Source organism: Lagopus muta, chromosome 4 (assembly GCF_023343835.1).
Source record: "Lagopus muta isolate bLagMut1 chromosome 4, bLagMut1 primary, whole genome shotgun sequence".
NCBI classification, from domain to species: Eukaryota; Metazoa; Chordata; class Aves; order Galliformes; family Phasianidae; genus Lagopus; species Lagopus muta.
Genome location: NC_064436.1, coordinates 13,523,342 through 13,537,923, shown reverse-complemented (window position 1 = coordinate 13,537,923; position 14,582 = coordinate 13,523,342). Strand labels below are relative to the sequence as shown.

The 14,582-nt window shown below is 33.4% G+C and overlaps 1 protein-coding gene across 5 annotated transcripts in view; it reads left to right on the top strand.

The window, feature by feature from the left end:
• The window catches only part of LRBA (LPS responsive beige-like anchor protein), a 365,719-nt gene that overhangs the window by 335,550 nt on the left and 15,587 nt on the right, over nt 1–14,582 (top strand). For all 5 annotated transcript variants that reach the window (XM_048942610.1, XM_048942611.1, XM_048942609.1 and 2 more), the window contains exon 53: nt 2,452–2,619. In XM_048942610.1, the coding sequence (XP_048798567.1) occupies nt 2,452–2,619 (168 nt within the window). The remainder of the gene's footprint in view (nt 1–2,451; nt 2,620–14,582) is intronic.

Genomic DNA, 14,582 nt, shown 5'->3' with positions numbered 1-14,582 from the left:
AAACCTAACAAGGGCAATGACATGAACAACTGTCAAATAGACTTGAAAAATGTTTGTTTTCTAGTATTGAACCTATAGAGTATAATTGGAAGAGAAATCTATAACTCTGTTATGTTTATAACATAAACTTGTGTTCTAGAAGCATAAATCTCCTCAAATATTTGAATACCTAAGGGTGTATAATTGAAAAATATGTTATATAGCAAAATTACTTTCAAATCTAAACCAGGTAATTGCTGACTTGAATTTTCAAGGTAGAAGTACACACTTTGTAAGATTTTCTTGTCTCTTGCCAAAAGGAGGTTATGCCTGTGTCTCACTGCTCTGAAGTTCAGTAATTTGTTGACTGGTTAGCATCTTGGAGAGTTATGTTACTGTGGTCCAAATGAAAGCCTTGGTATACACAGATATAGACGTACTCAATTATTGAAAGATAAGGGTAGATCTGTACATTAGGTATAAATTCCAGGGTGTTGTCCCTTCCAGTCCGAAAATGATCCTTGGGTCGCACTTCATATCACAGTTTGTTTTGGAGAATTAACTCATAATTTTTGCCAGCATTTCATTTTAAATCTGATGCATGAGTTTCATTTAAGCTACATCACCTTATTCTTACATTTTGTCCAGGTACCCAAAGTAATTCTCCATTTCTGAAGATACTTATAACTTTCTCTTGATTTTGCTGGTTTTCTCCACTTTAATGCAATTAAATTTTAGATCTTTTGTTATAAATCAGGCTATTAGTATATTTGTGTCCTTTCCTCAGAACCACTTGCTTAAGTGTTTTGTTATTATTTGCGTTACTCAGTGTTTTGTAGTTATTAGTTACATCAATACAGTGACCTTACAATGTATAGGAAGAGCTATGACTGCTTCCCACTACTCACATTATATGACTGGCAAACTGTTGTTAACTCATGCACCAAAATAAGTTGTAAACATGTGCCTAATTTGAGTCCCACCACTAATTTGTGCTGCTGCTTGTCATACCACCAGTTTCTTTCTTTTAAAACACTTTACAGGTCATTTTATTTCATGTGTTTTTTCCAAAGCCACCACCTTATTACTTCTTCTATTCTTTCAAATTCTTTATTAAGTTCAAAGTGCAAATGGGTCCACGATCTTTTGGGCTGAGGAATCCCAGGCTACATATTAATTTTTTAATCATGTTGTTGGTTGCAGAATTTGTCCTAGCCGAGGTTACTACAGTAAGCCAAGTAGGCTCAGAAGAAGCATGTGTGTGTATCATTTGTCCTTTCTCTGCAAGATCTGCAATTGCCAAGCTTCAGCAAATCCTTTGAGAGGGATTTCAGCACTTACACTCTCATTTCATGGAATCACAAATGCTGCTAGCAGATCCAGAAACCAGCAGGACCCCTAATATTTTTATTTATTTATAATTATCTGCTCTGGACGAGCCAGCCCCGGCGAGTGATTTCCACTGCCTTCAGCCATATTGCTGAAGAAGGAACTGTCCCCACCTGTTCATTTTCCCTCTTTCAAGGTGATCTGGCAGAGATCTCCTGTGATAGACAATTACATGTGTTCGCTCTCCAGCTCACAAATCCACTCCACGCTAGTATCCAAATTTACATTTTTTTTCCCTGAAAATATTGTTTGGATTAGTTAACTTCAGATGTAATAGTGATGTTAATGTTATATACGCTGCTGAATCGCACATTTTAACTGTCTGGGCTTTTCTTAAAACTTTTTTGTATCAGTCAAAGTTCCAAGAATTTGTTCTGTGTGATGGATGGAAATATTTTGTGTTTGGAGTGTTCTTTTTTTTTTTTTTTTTTTTTTTTTTGCCAGGTTTATAATCAAGGGTTTTTTTTAACATTCCAGAAATTCTTAAAAACAAAAGATGTTGGTTCAAATAATTGGCAAGTGTATGTTAATGGAGAAACTATGACACAAGTGTAATTTTTTTTAACTGACATTCATCTTTTTTTTTTCTTTGAAAGAGATGTTCAAAAGCTGGACACGCTGTATTTTGTAGGCAGCTCTCATACTATCTATTTATTCTGGATCCTATATGTTTTGAAATCTGTTTGCCACATCATTATCAGATTTCCATGTTATTTTCTGTTGGTTTTTTTTTTCTTCAGTAAGCTTCCTTTAAATTTGCTTTAAAAGCAAACTGTGCCATGTTTACATCCTGTAGAGTGAGTGTAAATATATTGATGATTTAAAAAAATCCAACCTACTAAGGCATAGTCAGCCTTTGAATAAAATATAATATTTATGGATTTTTTTTCCAAACCTGTAGACTAGTGCACTTCTTAAGTATTTCCACCAACTCGTAAAAAGGAGTAAGAGTCTCTACTATAGTTTTTCTTTGAACCTATTTTTATTAGGACAGTGTTTCTGAAATACTTTATAATGTATTTAATTAGTGACTGGTAAAAAATTAAAGTGGACTTTTAAAACAGTTGATTTAATTTATTTCAGGTAAACTGATGCAAGTAGTATTTGGACACTGGGATGTTGTCACCTGTCTTGCTCGTTCTGAGTCGTATATTGGAGGAAATTGTTACATTCTGTCAGGGTCTCGTGATGCAACATTGCTGCTCTGGTACTGGAATGGCAAAACCAATATCGTTGGTGATAATCCAAGAGGTAAGAAAAACCCATTTCACAATGACGTTGTCTAAATTTTAGTTGATTGAATGTCTGACAAAATTTTTGGAAACTCTAATGTCAAGATATGCCATTTCCTGTTTGTATTCATGCTCCATTCTAGTTTAAGTAATTGAGCACAAACAGTGCCTGTTTTCCAGCACAAGGAGAACTCATTTTTAAATTACACGGTACTGAACTTTACAAACATGTACTTCTACTTGTCACTTATTAAACTGGGGAGGAGTGGCTCTGGGAGTTGGAGAATGGAAATGTTTTCTTGTATTTCTTGATCAATCTGAGATCTTTTTCTCTCAAACTCGGGATTCCGTGAAAGACCAGTGTTTGAGTTGTTTAAAACAAAAAAGAGTAGATATCACTATAATGCAGACTGCATTGTGTGCAACTGTAATCTTACCTGTACAGGTTCTCACTATTAGCCATCAATGGAGTTATGCAGATACTGCATTTTAATTTAGACCAGGGTACTGGAATGATATGTTAAATGGGCTGAGTGGGATGTTTATCTAAAAGAAGGAGGCAAAAACGTTTTTTATTTAAACTTTGGTAGGGTGTGATGTGCTTAATCTTAGCTCTCGTGTATTTGCCTGCTCTCTGCAAAAGATAAAACAGACACCTGGAAAACAAGAAGGTTTGTTATATCTGGAATATACTGCAGTTACAACTGACTTAGAATTTCTTACAAAGTATGAGTATTCAATAGCTTCCAAGATAATCAGTTTGGTAAAGTGTTAGAAAGGAAAAAAAAAAAAAAAAGAGGTTCAACTGCAATTGCATCCTATGAGCCATTTTGAAGTAACACAAACTAGTAAACTCAACTGTTCAGTGTCAGAACCAATATCTGAATCTCATTTGAAAATTCCTAGATGTTGATTGTTATTTGAAGGCTATTCAAACATTGCAGGATTTTCAGGTGGAGAATGTAAGCAGCCTTATCAGCATTTTCTTTCCAACACTGATTCAGTGGATGGGACCTTTTGGACAGGTCCAACATAATGTTACGAGCATTGTAAAATAAATATGGTTTTGGTTGGGGAACAAATTCACTGCAAATATTTTACATGTATTTTGCAGTCTTATCAATTTAAAGAAAATGCAAACTTGCGTTTAATAGTGCTTTATAGTGCACTATTTCTGCAGAGCTTGTAATTCTGAAAACTCTGAAGTCTGTGAAAGGAATTTAAGAACTCGATAGGTTAGTCAAGTAAGCTTGTAAATCCTAAAGGGATAAGCTGTCTTTTTGAGGAGAAAGTCCTAAACTCATGTGAAGCAGATAACATCTCCAGGTATTGTGTCCTTAGACTGTATTCAAAGCAAGCAAGAACGGTCTATCTTTGCAGATTTCTGGGCCTGTCCTGAGTATTTATTCTTGTTGAATATGTGCTGCAGTTTTGGATGCTTGCCTGTTTTATGAGAAGACCTTGAGGGCTCCTTTATGGCCTTAGCATATCACATATGCTACATATACATACATACATACATACATACATACATACATACATATATATATATATATATATGTAGTGATATATATATATTACAATACTCAGATTTTGTATTGATTAGAGTGTTCTTTATTTTTTTTATATGATTCATTGGCTATCTTCTCTGACAAAGATTTCTGAGATATTAAAATTTCATAATTTTCAACATTAATGCTAGTTTTACTACTGATTCTCTTTACTTGCAGTCCTACTTACCTTATACTTTAAGAGAAATGCAATTACTTGTGTGACTAGTATTTATCATTATTATTATTGTCTGTGTCTGATATAGCATGCCTAAAAGCCTTTGTAATGAATTTGAATCTCATGGCATTATACATTGGCCTAATGTATATAGAGAAAGACAGTTTCTGCTTCAAAGAGATTATAATCTCATGGATTTAATTTTTCCCAGAAAGAGCTTTGTATAGGGGTCTCTGTTCAATCTTTTTTTTTTTTTTTTTTTTGTCAGAAATATAAAGCACCAGCAGGTTTGTTAGATTTGGAGCCCTGTTACTGCAACTGTAACTTCCATCTGTTTGTGGGATGCCAGATATTTAACTTGTCTGATGTTGGCATTTGTATTTGAAGCTTATGATTTTTTTTTATTTTTTTTTTTTTTTTACCTCAGAGTATATTTTATTCATTGTCATTTCAGATAGTTTTCTATTTTTTTTTTAATTTATTTAACAATCATCCATGATCATAGCCAAGTCACGATGCTGGAGAAGTTTTAGCAAAAATAATCTCAATCAGAAATATTTCTTTCCTTCTTTCCTAGCTCCTTGTGGCTCTGATGTATATCAGTCAGCAGACAAATACGGCCAAGTTACAGTAAATATTTTGTTGTGCACCTACTAGTTCACCACTTACATTTTATTTCAGTTCCTTTATCTGGTTTCTTTACTTCAGGAAGCATTGTGCTCTTGATCTCTGGCTGCGCGTATTTATGTTTTAGAATGGTACTTAACTCAAGCTGACAAGCCAGGTGGGCTATGGCATATGTGATAAATAAGTGTTTTGTTTTATAGTCTTTATCAAGGACAATACTTCTGGCCAACTGGACTGAACGGAAAAATTCTTTACATTTTTGGTTTAACAAAAGAAATATGTTAGCAAAATATTAATTGTTTGTATTCTTCAATTTTTAACTTTCAAATTGACTTTTTATGGAAATGGTACCTGTGCAGTCACACTGTCTACATACTTTATATAAATCTCAAATGCATTGATCAGTGTGAACCAAATTTGATTAATTTAAATCTCAAAGGTACAAAATCCTGCATGGGATACATCTGTTGAAGACAATTTTTATTCTTTACCAAACAGCTTGATTACATTTAGGTTAAGTTGTTTTTTTCCTTCTTCTCAAATTAAAACCTGAAATTCAAAAAATATTCCACCAAGCTCTTTGATCAAATGTAGGGTTTATTCTTTCTAAATAAATTGTTTTGGAAAACATGGAAATGTGGCAGTACTTCAGTTTGGTGTACAGGCAATGTTTCTGTGCACAATTTCTGACCAAGCCTAGAAATAATTAAGAACAAAGGATTTGAAATAGTTGTATCCCTTAGAAAAGCTCAGAGCCATGTTGAATTCACACTAATTAGCATAATTTACTGTGGAGATGTAAAGTCATTTCTGATAGCATAAGGGGCTTTTATATTTCTTTGCTTGTCATGTGGCTGGCTTTGGGAAGTGGTGGGAGGAAGGAGCAAGAGGATGCAACTCTCCACTTAGTACACCTTGAAGCCCATGTGTGATCTCCATCACAAGGCTGGTTTTTGCATATTGAGAGACTCTAATCTAATAGCAAAGTACCACATAAAGATGTGGCATATTGCCTCGGGACTCAGAGTTCCTGAACAGGGTATGTACTTCATTGCAGAGGCTGCTCGGGCTGGGCGGTGTTCTTGAACAAGGGAGCAACTTGGCCAGTAGAGAGCAGTGGGAAGGGAGGGGAGGTGAGAAGTGGGAGTAGGAGGGAGGAACTAGATGAGATAGCTCGGGGAAACAGATGAGAGAAGTAATTTGCATATAAATGGTCCGCATCACTTTCAGATCTTACTCTCACTTTGAAGCTCAAGCAGCAACCATTGGTGTTTAGGTATTTCCTAGGCTGAGAGATTGCATTGTACTTTGTAATGACAGATGCTTAGGAAAAGGCTTGGCAGGAACTTTTGTCACCTGATCTATTCCCTTTTTTCAAAGAAGTCTTAACTACACCAATACCATTCTTGACTCATGTTTGTCCAACCTGCTATTAAAAACAGACTGATATATGTGGGGCTCTACAGTCTAGTGTTTTTTGTTTGTTTATTTGTTTTAATTCTAACACTTCTTATGTTTCTGTTCTTTGTTATGTGTAGGAAACATATTCTTTCTTTTGTCTGTAAAACAACTTTCACTTATTTGGATTTCTGTGACCTTCTTCCAGTGTTAATAACCCAATTCTTTCTTTTTTTTTTTTTTTGTTTTTTTTTTTTTGTCTGTTTGTTTTTTAACATAAACCACGTTTTTCTAGACCTCTGACTTATGTTTGTTTCTCCCTCTAAAGTTGTCTTCCTCAACACAGACTCAGCATTGCAGTTGAAGCTTTTCTAGTAATCATTATAAAACAACCAGTTTTACAGAGGACTTACTTCTCCTCCTCAAGGGATATCTTGTTCTCTGAAAACAGCATGACAGTGTCAATACTTTAAGTCATTGCTATCCAACCTTTTGGCTTGCCTGGTCGGCACTGAGGAGGAATTGTTTGGGCCATACATACAATATATAATATAGTTAATGTGTGTAAGTAATAAGTGTTTTTTAATTTACGTTTTTTATTAAAATATATCAAAAAAAGAAGGCGAGTGAAACATGAAAGTGGCCAGTTGGACACACATACTTTAACTGTTTAAGCCAATACAAATTTCATTTTATTCTGAAGGATCCCTAGTACTCAGTTATTTCTCCTCCTCTGTGCAGCTTGACTGTGAAGCCTTATCTTTAAATTTCCTGAATGATATCCATTTTTAGATTTCTCCAGTTTGAATACTCTTTTTGAATGCTCATTCTACCCCTCAAACAGACTTGCTGCAACTCACGTCTACAAATGTAATTGGCAATCTTATTCTGTCAAATTGGTCATTGAAGAAAATGTTAGACATTACACAATTCAGGAATGTCCATGATGTATTTTCTGTTTTGGCTATGAAGAGCTTTTGGAATACAGCATTCCAACTGGTCTTTTATCTGACCCTTATTACCACCTTCCAACCTATTCTGCTGTTTTCTATATGAAATTGGTAGTGTGAAAATCCTGGTGTCATTACTGAAGTCATGTTATGTGGCATTTTCCTGACCAGACGTCTTATTTCTTTGCCAGTGCAGGAAAAAAAATTGCTTTGACATGATTTGTTCATGACAAATCCAAATCAGTGTTACTCCATTTGTTTGTTTTGAGGAAACTGTGTACAAATATTCTGCTAGCATTTTTCTGTTTATTGGCGTTGAGTGGGCAACTTTCTGATTTCTCAGTTCTTCTTTTTCCTAATTCTTAAAGATTTTTTTTCTTAGCCTTGCAGAACCTTATCTAGTCTCTGTAAAACGCCAGTTATAATTGGAATTATTTAGTTTCATTTTCATAGTGTTTCCATATCACAATTACCAGGCCAACTGAGTTGCAAGCATTTACCTTATTTAGGTGTTCTCTATTTGAGACAATAGCTCTCATTGCTGCTTTTACTTACACTTGTTGCCTGACTGCAGCTTGTCTTGCTATTAAAGATTTTACTTAAAATAGTTCAGAATGCCTGGCATTGATATTGCTTGCTGTTCACTGAATAGCAGATCAACTTCATGTGAAATTGTTAACGTATTCTTATGATTACAGAATGATTGCTGCTCCCTATTTCTTTGCTAGTAGCATCTCTTCCATCCTTGCCCGTTTTTGTCCTTCCTTGTTCGTACATCATTACCTAAAATGATACAAAAAAAAAAAAAAGTCTCACCTATTTTAATCTTTCTGCCTGACTTTTTTCCTGTATTTGCAGTCACTGAAGAACTTTCAGCTGTGCCAGCTGGTGCTGGTGTCTTGATGTCTATCTTATCACTCTTTTGCATTGCAGTAGTTTTTGCTGGTATTTATTTACCTTTTTTTTTTTTCCTGTAGACTAACTTCCCATGAGATCCTAAAAAACGCTGGCCTATGTATGTTGAAACCTTTCTTCCCCAAATACTTCAAGAAGCTTTCTTTTGTCCTTGTTTTTCTTCCTTTTTATAAAGCATCTTGAGCATTCTGTTATCTTCTTAACTTTCATATTAGTTCCTTTCGTCGTTGAGTTTATTTCTTTTTCTATGTTGATTATAATTGTATCTTGTAAGTCATCTGAAGTACTTTCTTACATCCATTTCCTCCGTTCTTTCTTAATGATTCCTCATCTCTGCCTGCTAGGTAGAAGTAGTCAGAATAGTGAATTTCAGTCTATCTTTAAATTATTTTGTTGCTTAATTTGTTTTGTTTTCGTTGTAGTTCTCTTATTTAGCTGTACTTTCTGGAAGGAGAGGTATACAATGGTTAATTTAATCATTTACATTTTGTTTATGCTTATAAGAAAGTAGGCACTTCCATAGTCGAGGTAAAGATGAAGTGCTATTCTGTTGTCTTTGCATTAAATTCATAGATTATGATTAGACTGTTCTGCTACTTAAAAAAAATTATGCAGATTTGATCTTAATTATTTTCAATTTTTCTTTTTTGAAAAAGAAAAAGATTTAATTTTGAAATTTTGTTTGCTTAATGAAACCAATACTTAACCAATAAGAGTATCCAGTACTAGTGAAATACAGAGTCAGTGTATAACTGTATTACTACCACTAATACTAATGCAATCTCTTTTGAGTTATTGCATTGATCTCCCACACATATGTGAATAAAACAAATTATATTACCTCTTTTATTTTAGCTCATAAAGTTGGAAAATGTTACTCTCTGTGTGTATCACATTTGCATTGTGAGAGTGGCGGTGGTGCTTTCATTGCATAGTTTTATATTTTTTACAAGGTTTTCTATTCAGGTTTTCTGAGTTGTTTTAGAGAAATTAAATTACTCTTAGTAGAGTAGCTGTGTAGCAGAGCACATATGGGAATGTAAGCATATGTTTTCATACTTGGAGAATTGCAGGATTTAACTGAGATTTAATTGAGAAGATTAATTGAACAATTATTAACATGTATATTCTTAAAATATGTAAAATACATAATCTTTTCAATTTACAAAATCTGAAATCTCCCAAAAGACTCAATGTTCAATCACTAGTTTCTTGTCTTGTCAAATAGCAGTCTATTCTACTTCTGCTAGAAGCTGCATTGTTTTTAGATAGCGACAATTCCTAAATCTGCATTTGAATTTCTGAAAGACTGTTTTTCAATTGGTGTGATTATTAAATGAGAGCCATGGTCTGGTGATTAAAGAATTCATTAGTTGAAATTATATTGAGTATAGCAAATTCAAATAAGTCTGTTTTTATGAACTGCTATACACACTTCTCAGTTGGAAAATGCAAACTTTTTATAAATGAAGTCTTGATAATTAATTATTTGTGCCAGTAATGCAAGCAATTTAAACTTTGAAAATATGTCCTGATGGATATTTCTGCATTGGTTGATACAAAAATAGTGTCATGGGTAATATTTTCTGTGTATGCAGACACAATAATCATGTAAACTGATTATGTGAAGGTTTACATACGTGCTTGCCTTTCTATGCAGTGAATAGTCACACACGTTTCAAGTAGATTATATGCCTGATGTTAACCAGGTAAGAAAAATTCTCTTTGCCTCCTTCCTCATCTTTATTCTCATCCTGAATTTGCCTACATCTTTGTTCCCAAGTTTCTCTATGATTTGGACCTTTGTTTTCTGTTTCAAAACACATCCTAATACTGTAGACAACATTCTGCATTTTAAATGTTTATAGGACAAATAATTGTTTAGAATATAATGATTATTTCTCAAACAAAACCATTTTTGGAAGTTGTTTACACAAGAATTTCTTCTTATAAAAAAAAAAAAAAAAGTTAAAAAGGTTATACTTGTCAGTATTCTTTTTTCTGCATGTTGTTATGTCCTTAAATCTGTAATTGTGTTAGTTAGAAATTCTGCTATTAATATTGTTAATTTCCATTGAATGGTTTACTATAATGGCTAAAAATGTGCAGAGCCTCCAAACATTGAAATGTTCTTGAAATTTCTGTGACTAGGAAGTCTGTCAATGCCATTCACTGCGGTCAGTCTGCTAAGAAAGGAGAGTTGCTCTACGGTAGTATGGCACTCAATTAAAAACAGCCTCTATGCTCATCTATGTTTTGATTTGCATACGTTGCATTACTGTGTGTGTCCTCCTTTATAAAAAGCCAGTAAATAATTCAGTAATATTTTAATACTGTTTAACTGCAGACATAACAAATATTCTTTGTTTCTCAAAAATGGATGGACAGAGTAACACAACATTGTATGTAAAGCAAGAATCCTGTAGCACCATCTGCTGGCCTTGAGTTGAAAGATGTGTTTGAGACTGATTCTCTCCAAACTTCTGCTTAGTAAAATATTTATACCATATGTATTTCGACATATTTGGTGCAAAAAAAAAAAAAAAAAAAAAAAAAATTCATTTTTAGTATAATTTTTCACCTTTTAATTAACATCGTAATGAGAAAATACAGGAGTTATTTGTTATTTATTAATTGAAATAAGAATTTGTCAGGAGTGATTTTTTAAGTGTGGCTGTAAAAAGAAAGGGAATAGTTTTTAGTTTTTGTATTTGAACTTCAGCAAGTGCAGTGTTAAATTTTTTCATTATTCTAAGTCAAATTTAGTAAAATTTATTTTATAGAGAAGACCCACAAGGCGAAGAAGACTATGCAAAGCATGTTTTTAAAAGGGTAACAACCACTAAATATCCTTGTACCTAATATTTATTGTGTTATTCGATATTGTTTGTGAAAATTCCATGAAAGCATAGTGGACAGATGCTGCAATTGGACCTACTGTTCCCTGTAACTTCACAGGGCACCATTGTAGCCCATGCAGGAAGCCCTGGGACTATCTGCATGAACTTAGAAAAGAGCCTTAAATTATACAGCTACAAAAGGTCACTGTCATTTCTTTCTTTAAACTGTAACACATTGATCTCAAAGAGATTGAGGCCTCATTCCTTCACATACTCCATAAATCACATATAATTGATAGTTCAAACCTCTAAATCTTTACTGGAAAAAAAGGTGAGTTAAAACAGTGGATGAATATATCTGGGAATCTGTAATAATGCTATGAAAGCAATGTAATTGTGTATTTATATAATGCCAAGAAAGTAATTTCTTGTGATTGCAATTGCACTCTGTGATGGTTCAGAAGGCATTTTAACAGTTGTATGGATTTGGCACTTAACAACATGTTTTGGCACTTAAGAATGCGTGCTATAAGTTTGTGTGCTGTAAATATTTGTACTGGCTAAAAGTGTTTCCTACAGCATGCACAGCATCTCTATTATCCTTGTTTTCAACTACCTAAGGGACAACGTGCTTCAAGATTTGTCAATCAGGGTAATTGCAGATGGTATTATAGAGCAAGTTCTGAGGCACAATCCAGGCACACGTGAAGACAGTGTGTACTGTGCGACTCAAAACAGAGAGAGTTTTGATGTTGCTTTTTTGGCAGTGTCAGTAAAACTATATACATGAAATTCTCCAGAAGGATAAGGATATTTAGTGCTTCATGATGTAATGCAGACCTTCGCGTTCCAGGAAAAACAATGCTATATTTACAACTTGTAACTAATAGTTGATGTGGTAAAAGGAATTATATTCATATGGTAAATGAATACAACCTTAATGTGCACCATATGCATGGTGGTGGAGTGACGTACTAATATATCACATTTATTTACCTTGTTTGGTTGCTGGGATAAATGACTATTCAATTCTAAGTCTGTACCAAATAAGACAAAGCAGAGTAACGCAGAAAAAATAATAATTTATAGTCTAGACTATCATATTTTAGAATCTTTATGACCAGCTTCAATGCTTTAAAAAATTGTTTGGTCTGTACAGTAATTCTGACTTGTGTAGGAAATTAATTGGAAGTGTTTCTGGAATGAATGTCTGTTAACACTAGCACCACGCAGGTAAGGATTACTCCACAGAATGCAAGAATGCTGTATGTAATTAGAATTATGGCCTGCTTCTTTGAAAAAGTATTTGTTTTGAAATATTTACTCTTAAAAGACAGCTCATTTATGTGTGCTCATGAACTGATGGCATACACTAAATATTCTTTGGTACATCAATATAAAAAGGTATAAGCATCCATGTGGTGCGGTACATAAATGCTGCATTGGTTTGAAATTCACCTTACAAAAGCAATGAAGCATTATGTTTTTATTCTTTCAAACCAAAATAAATTATTTTAATGTCTTCGAATGGTGAAAATTAATTGAGCTGAATTCTCATAGAACCTCACATCTCAGATAATTTTCTTATCAAACTATGAAATACTATGTAAGTTTCAAACTATCAGTCAATGTGAACATTATAAAATATCTTTTATCCTATGTCTATTCTGTGGTAGGCAATATTTTGGTGTGAAATACCTGCTAATGGTTTTTTGCCTTATCTATTGAGATCTTACTTTATTTCATTATTATTATTGTTATTATTTGGATTTACTAGTGGAGTAGTTATAAATGTAAACCACAAGAGAGAAATATGAAGAAAAACATTTTTTTAAGGATAAGCAAAAAAAGCTCCTTCATGAAACTGTTTTAGAGCATTTTCAAACAAAAATGACTAAAAGTGCTTTAAAACTTCAAAGCTGATATTTAAGTAGCAGTTTATGAAGTTGGGATGGTGCAAATATTAAAATATTAGTGTAGACTGACCCTCAATATTCACCTGCAGATATTTTCACAGGGCTTCAAAAAGGTCTGTGTGCGGTGGGAGGGGTGCTGCTGAATGATTTCCAGCTCTTTCAGCAGATGAATCCTTAGGAAGAATGAACTGGTTCCAGAAAGCTTTGCTTTGCACACAGTGTAGGAATTGAGAGGCTGGGGATTTTTGACTTTTTGAAATCTGAATTGGAATAATCAGTTGTTGAAGACCTGTTAAATCTGCTTCTTTGTTGTGTTTATTTTGGAAACAGAGTAAACCTGCACTTTTGTGAGAGTGTGTATAGAAGTTTCTCATATTAGTGCTGAATAAGTATTAGTCACTTGTTGCTCGATGTGACAAACTGTACCATGAGCCTTCTTTGGGTTTTATTCACTGAAATTAATTCTACAAGGTAAATTTAATGTTTTCCACATTACTAAACAACACTATGGCATAGGGTTTATTCTGTTTATGTTTTTGGACTCAGTTTCAGGATAGAACAACGTTATTGAAAGACATGATCTTTTTCTCAGATAACATATGATTGAAGTGTTTGTTGTTGTTGTTTTCAAGAACAAATTTGCATCGAGGCATGAGGTTGTACTTTTTGTTTTAAGAAGTTTGAACAGGTGGGAAATAGTTTGAGAAAAACAGTGAAGAAATGACAAGAAATGCTGATGGAATGTCATGCGAGGAACAAGATAACAATAAAGCTCTTGCATAATATGAAAAAATTCATACATAAAAATCCAAATTTCAAAGGAAAGATTATTCACAGTGAAGATTTAGGAATGCTTAAGTAATATTCTGTGATAACACTTCAGTAGGATCTCACATCCATCGAAGAGCTAGCCTTTCTGTGGCAGTGAAATGATTTTTAACCAGCTGTCTGTTACGTAAATGTTTACTGTGTGGAGTCTATAAATAATGCTAATATAGAGAGTTTATATAATAATTGACAGTCATCAATGATGTGATTAAAATCTGAAGCTTGCTATACAATCAACACAGAAGCTTAGCAGCAAAGCAGTTTTCTTTGTTTCCTTACATTTTGCTTGAAAGCACATGTCCAAATTTTATTTGTTCAGTAAGTACATTTGTTCTTTCAAATGTAATTCAAACCTTTTATTTCCTTGATTTAAAAAATACAACCTTTCTAAAATGCTTTTTGAAGATTTTTCTTGCGTAGGTAATTGGGTTTGGGTGATTCAGTAATTTCTTTTAGCAAGAAGTGGGTAAAAATGTTGTTTGGTTAACTGATGCTTCATTTAATTAAGATTTTATATTGACACAAAATCACTTAATTTGCCATTTAAAAATAGCCTACAACCTCTACAATCATGGAATTATAATTTAAAAATTACTGTTTGGCTGTCAGTGACTTCTAATTAACTGTATTCTCAGCATTAAACATAAAAAGCAATGTGGTCAAATATTTTACATTTTATTGTAAAAGGTAATATTTTCTCATCCAGAAGAAGTATCTTGTAGTTTGTAATGAGATAAGTTTTTCAGTTAAATATAATGTTTTGGGTTTTGTTTTTTTTAA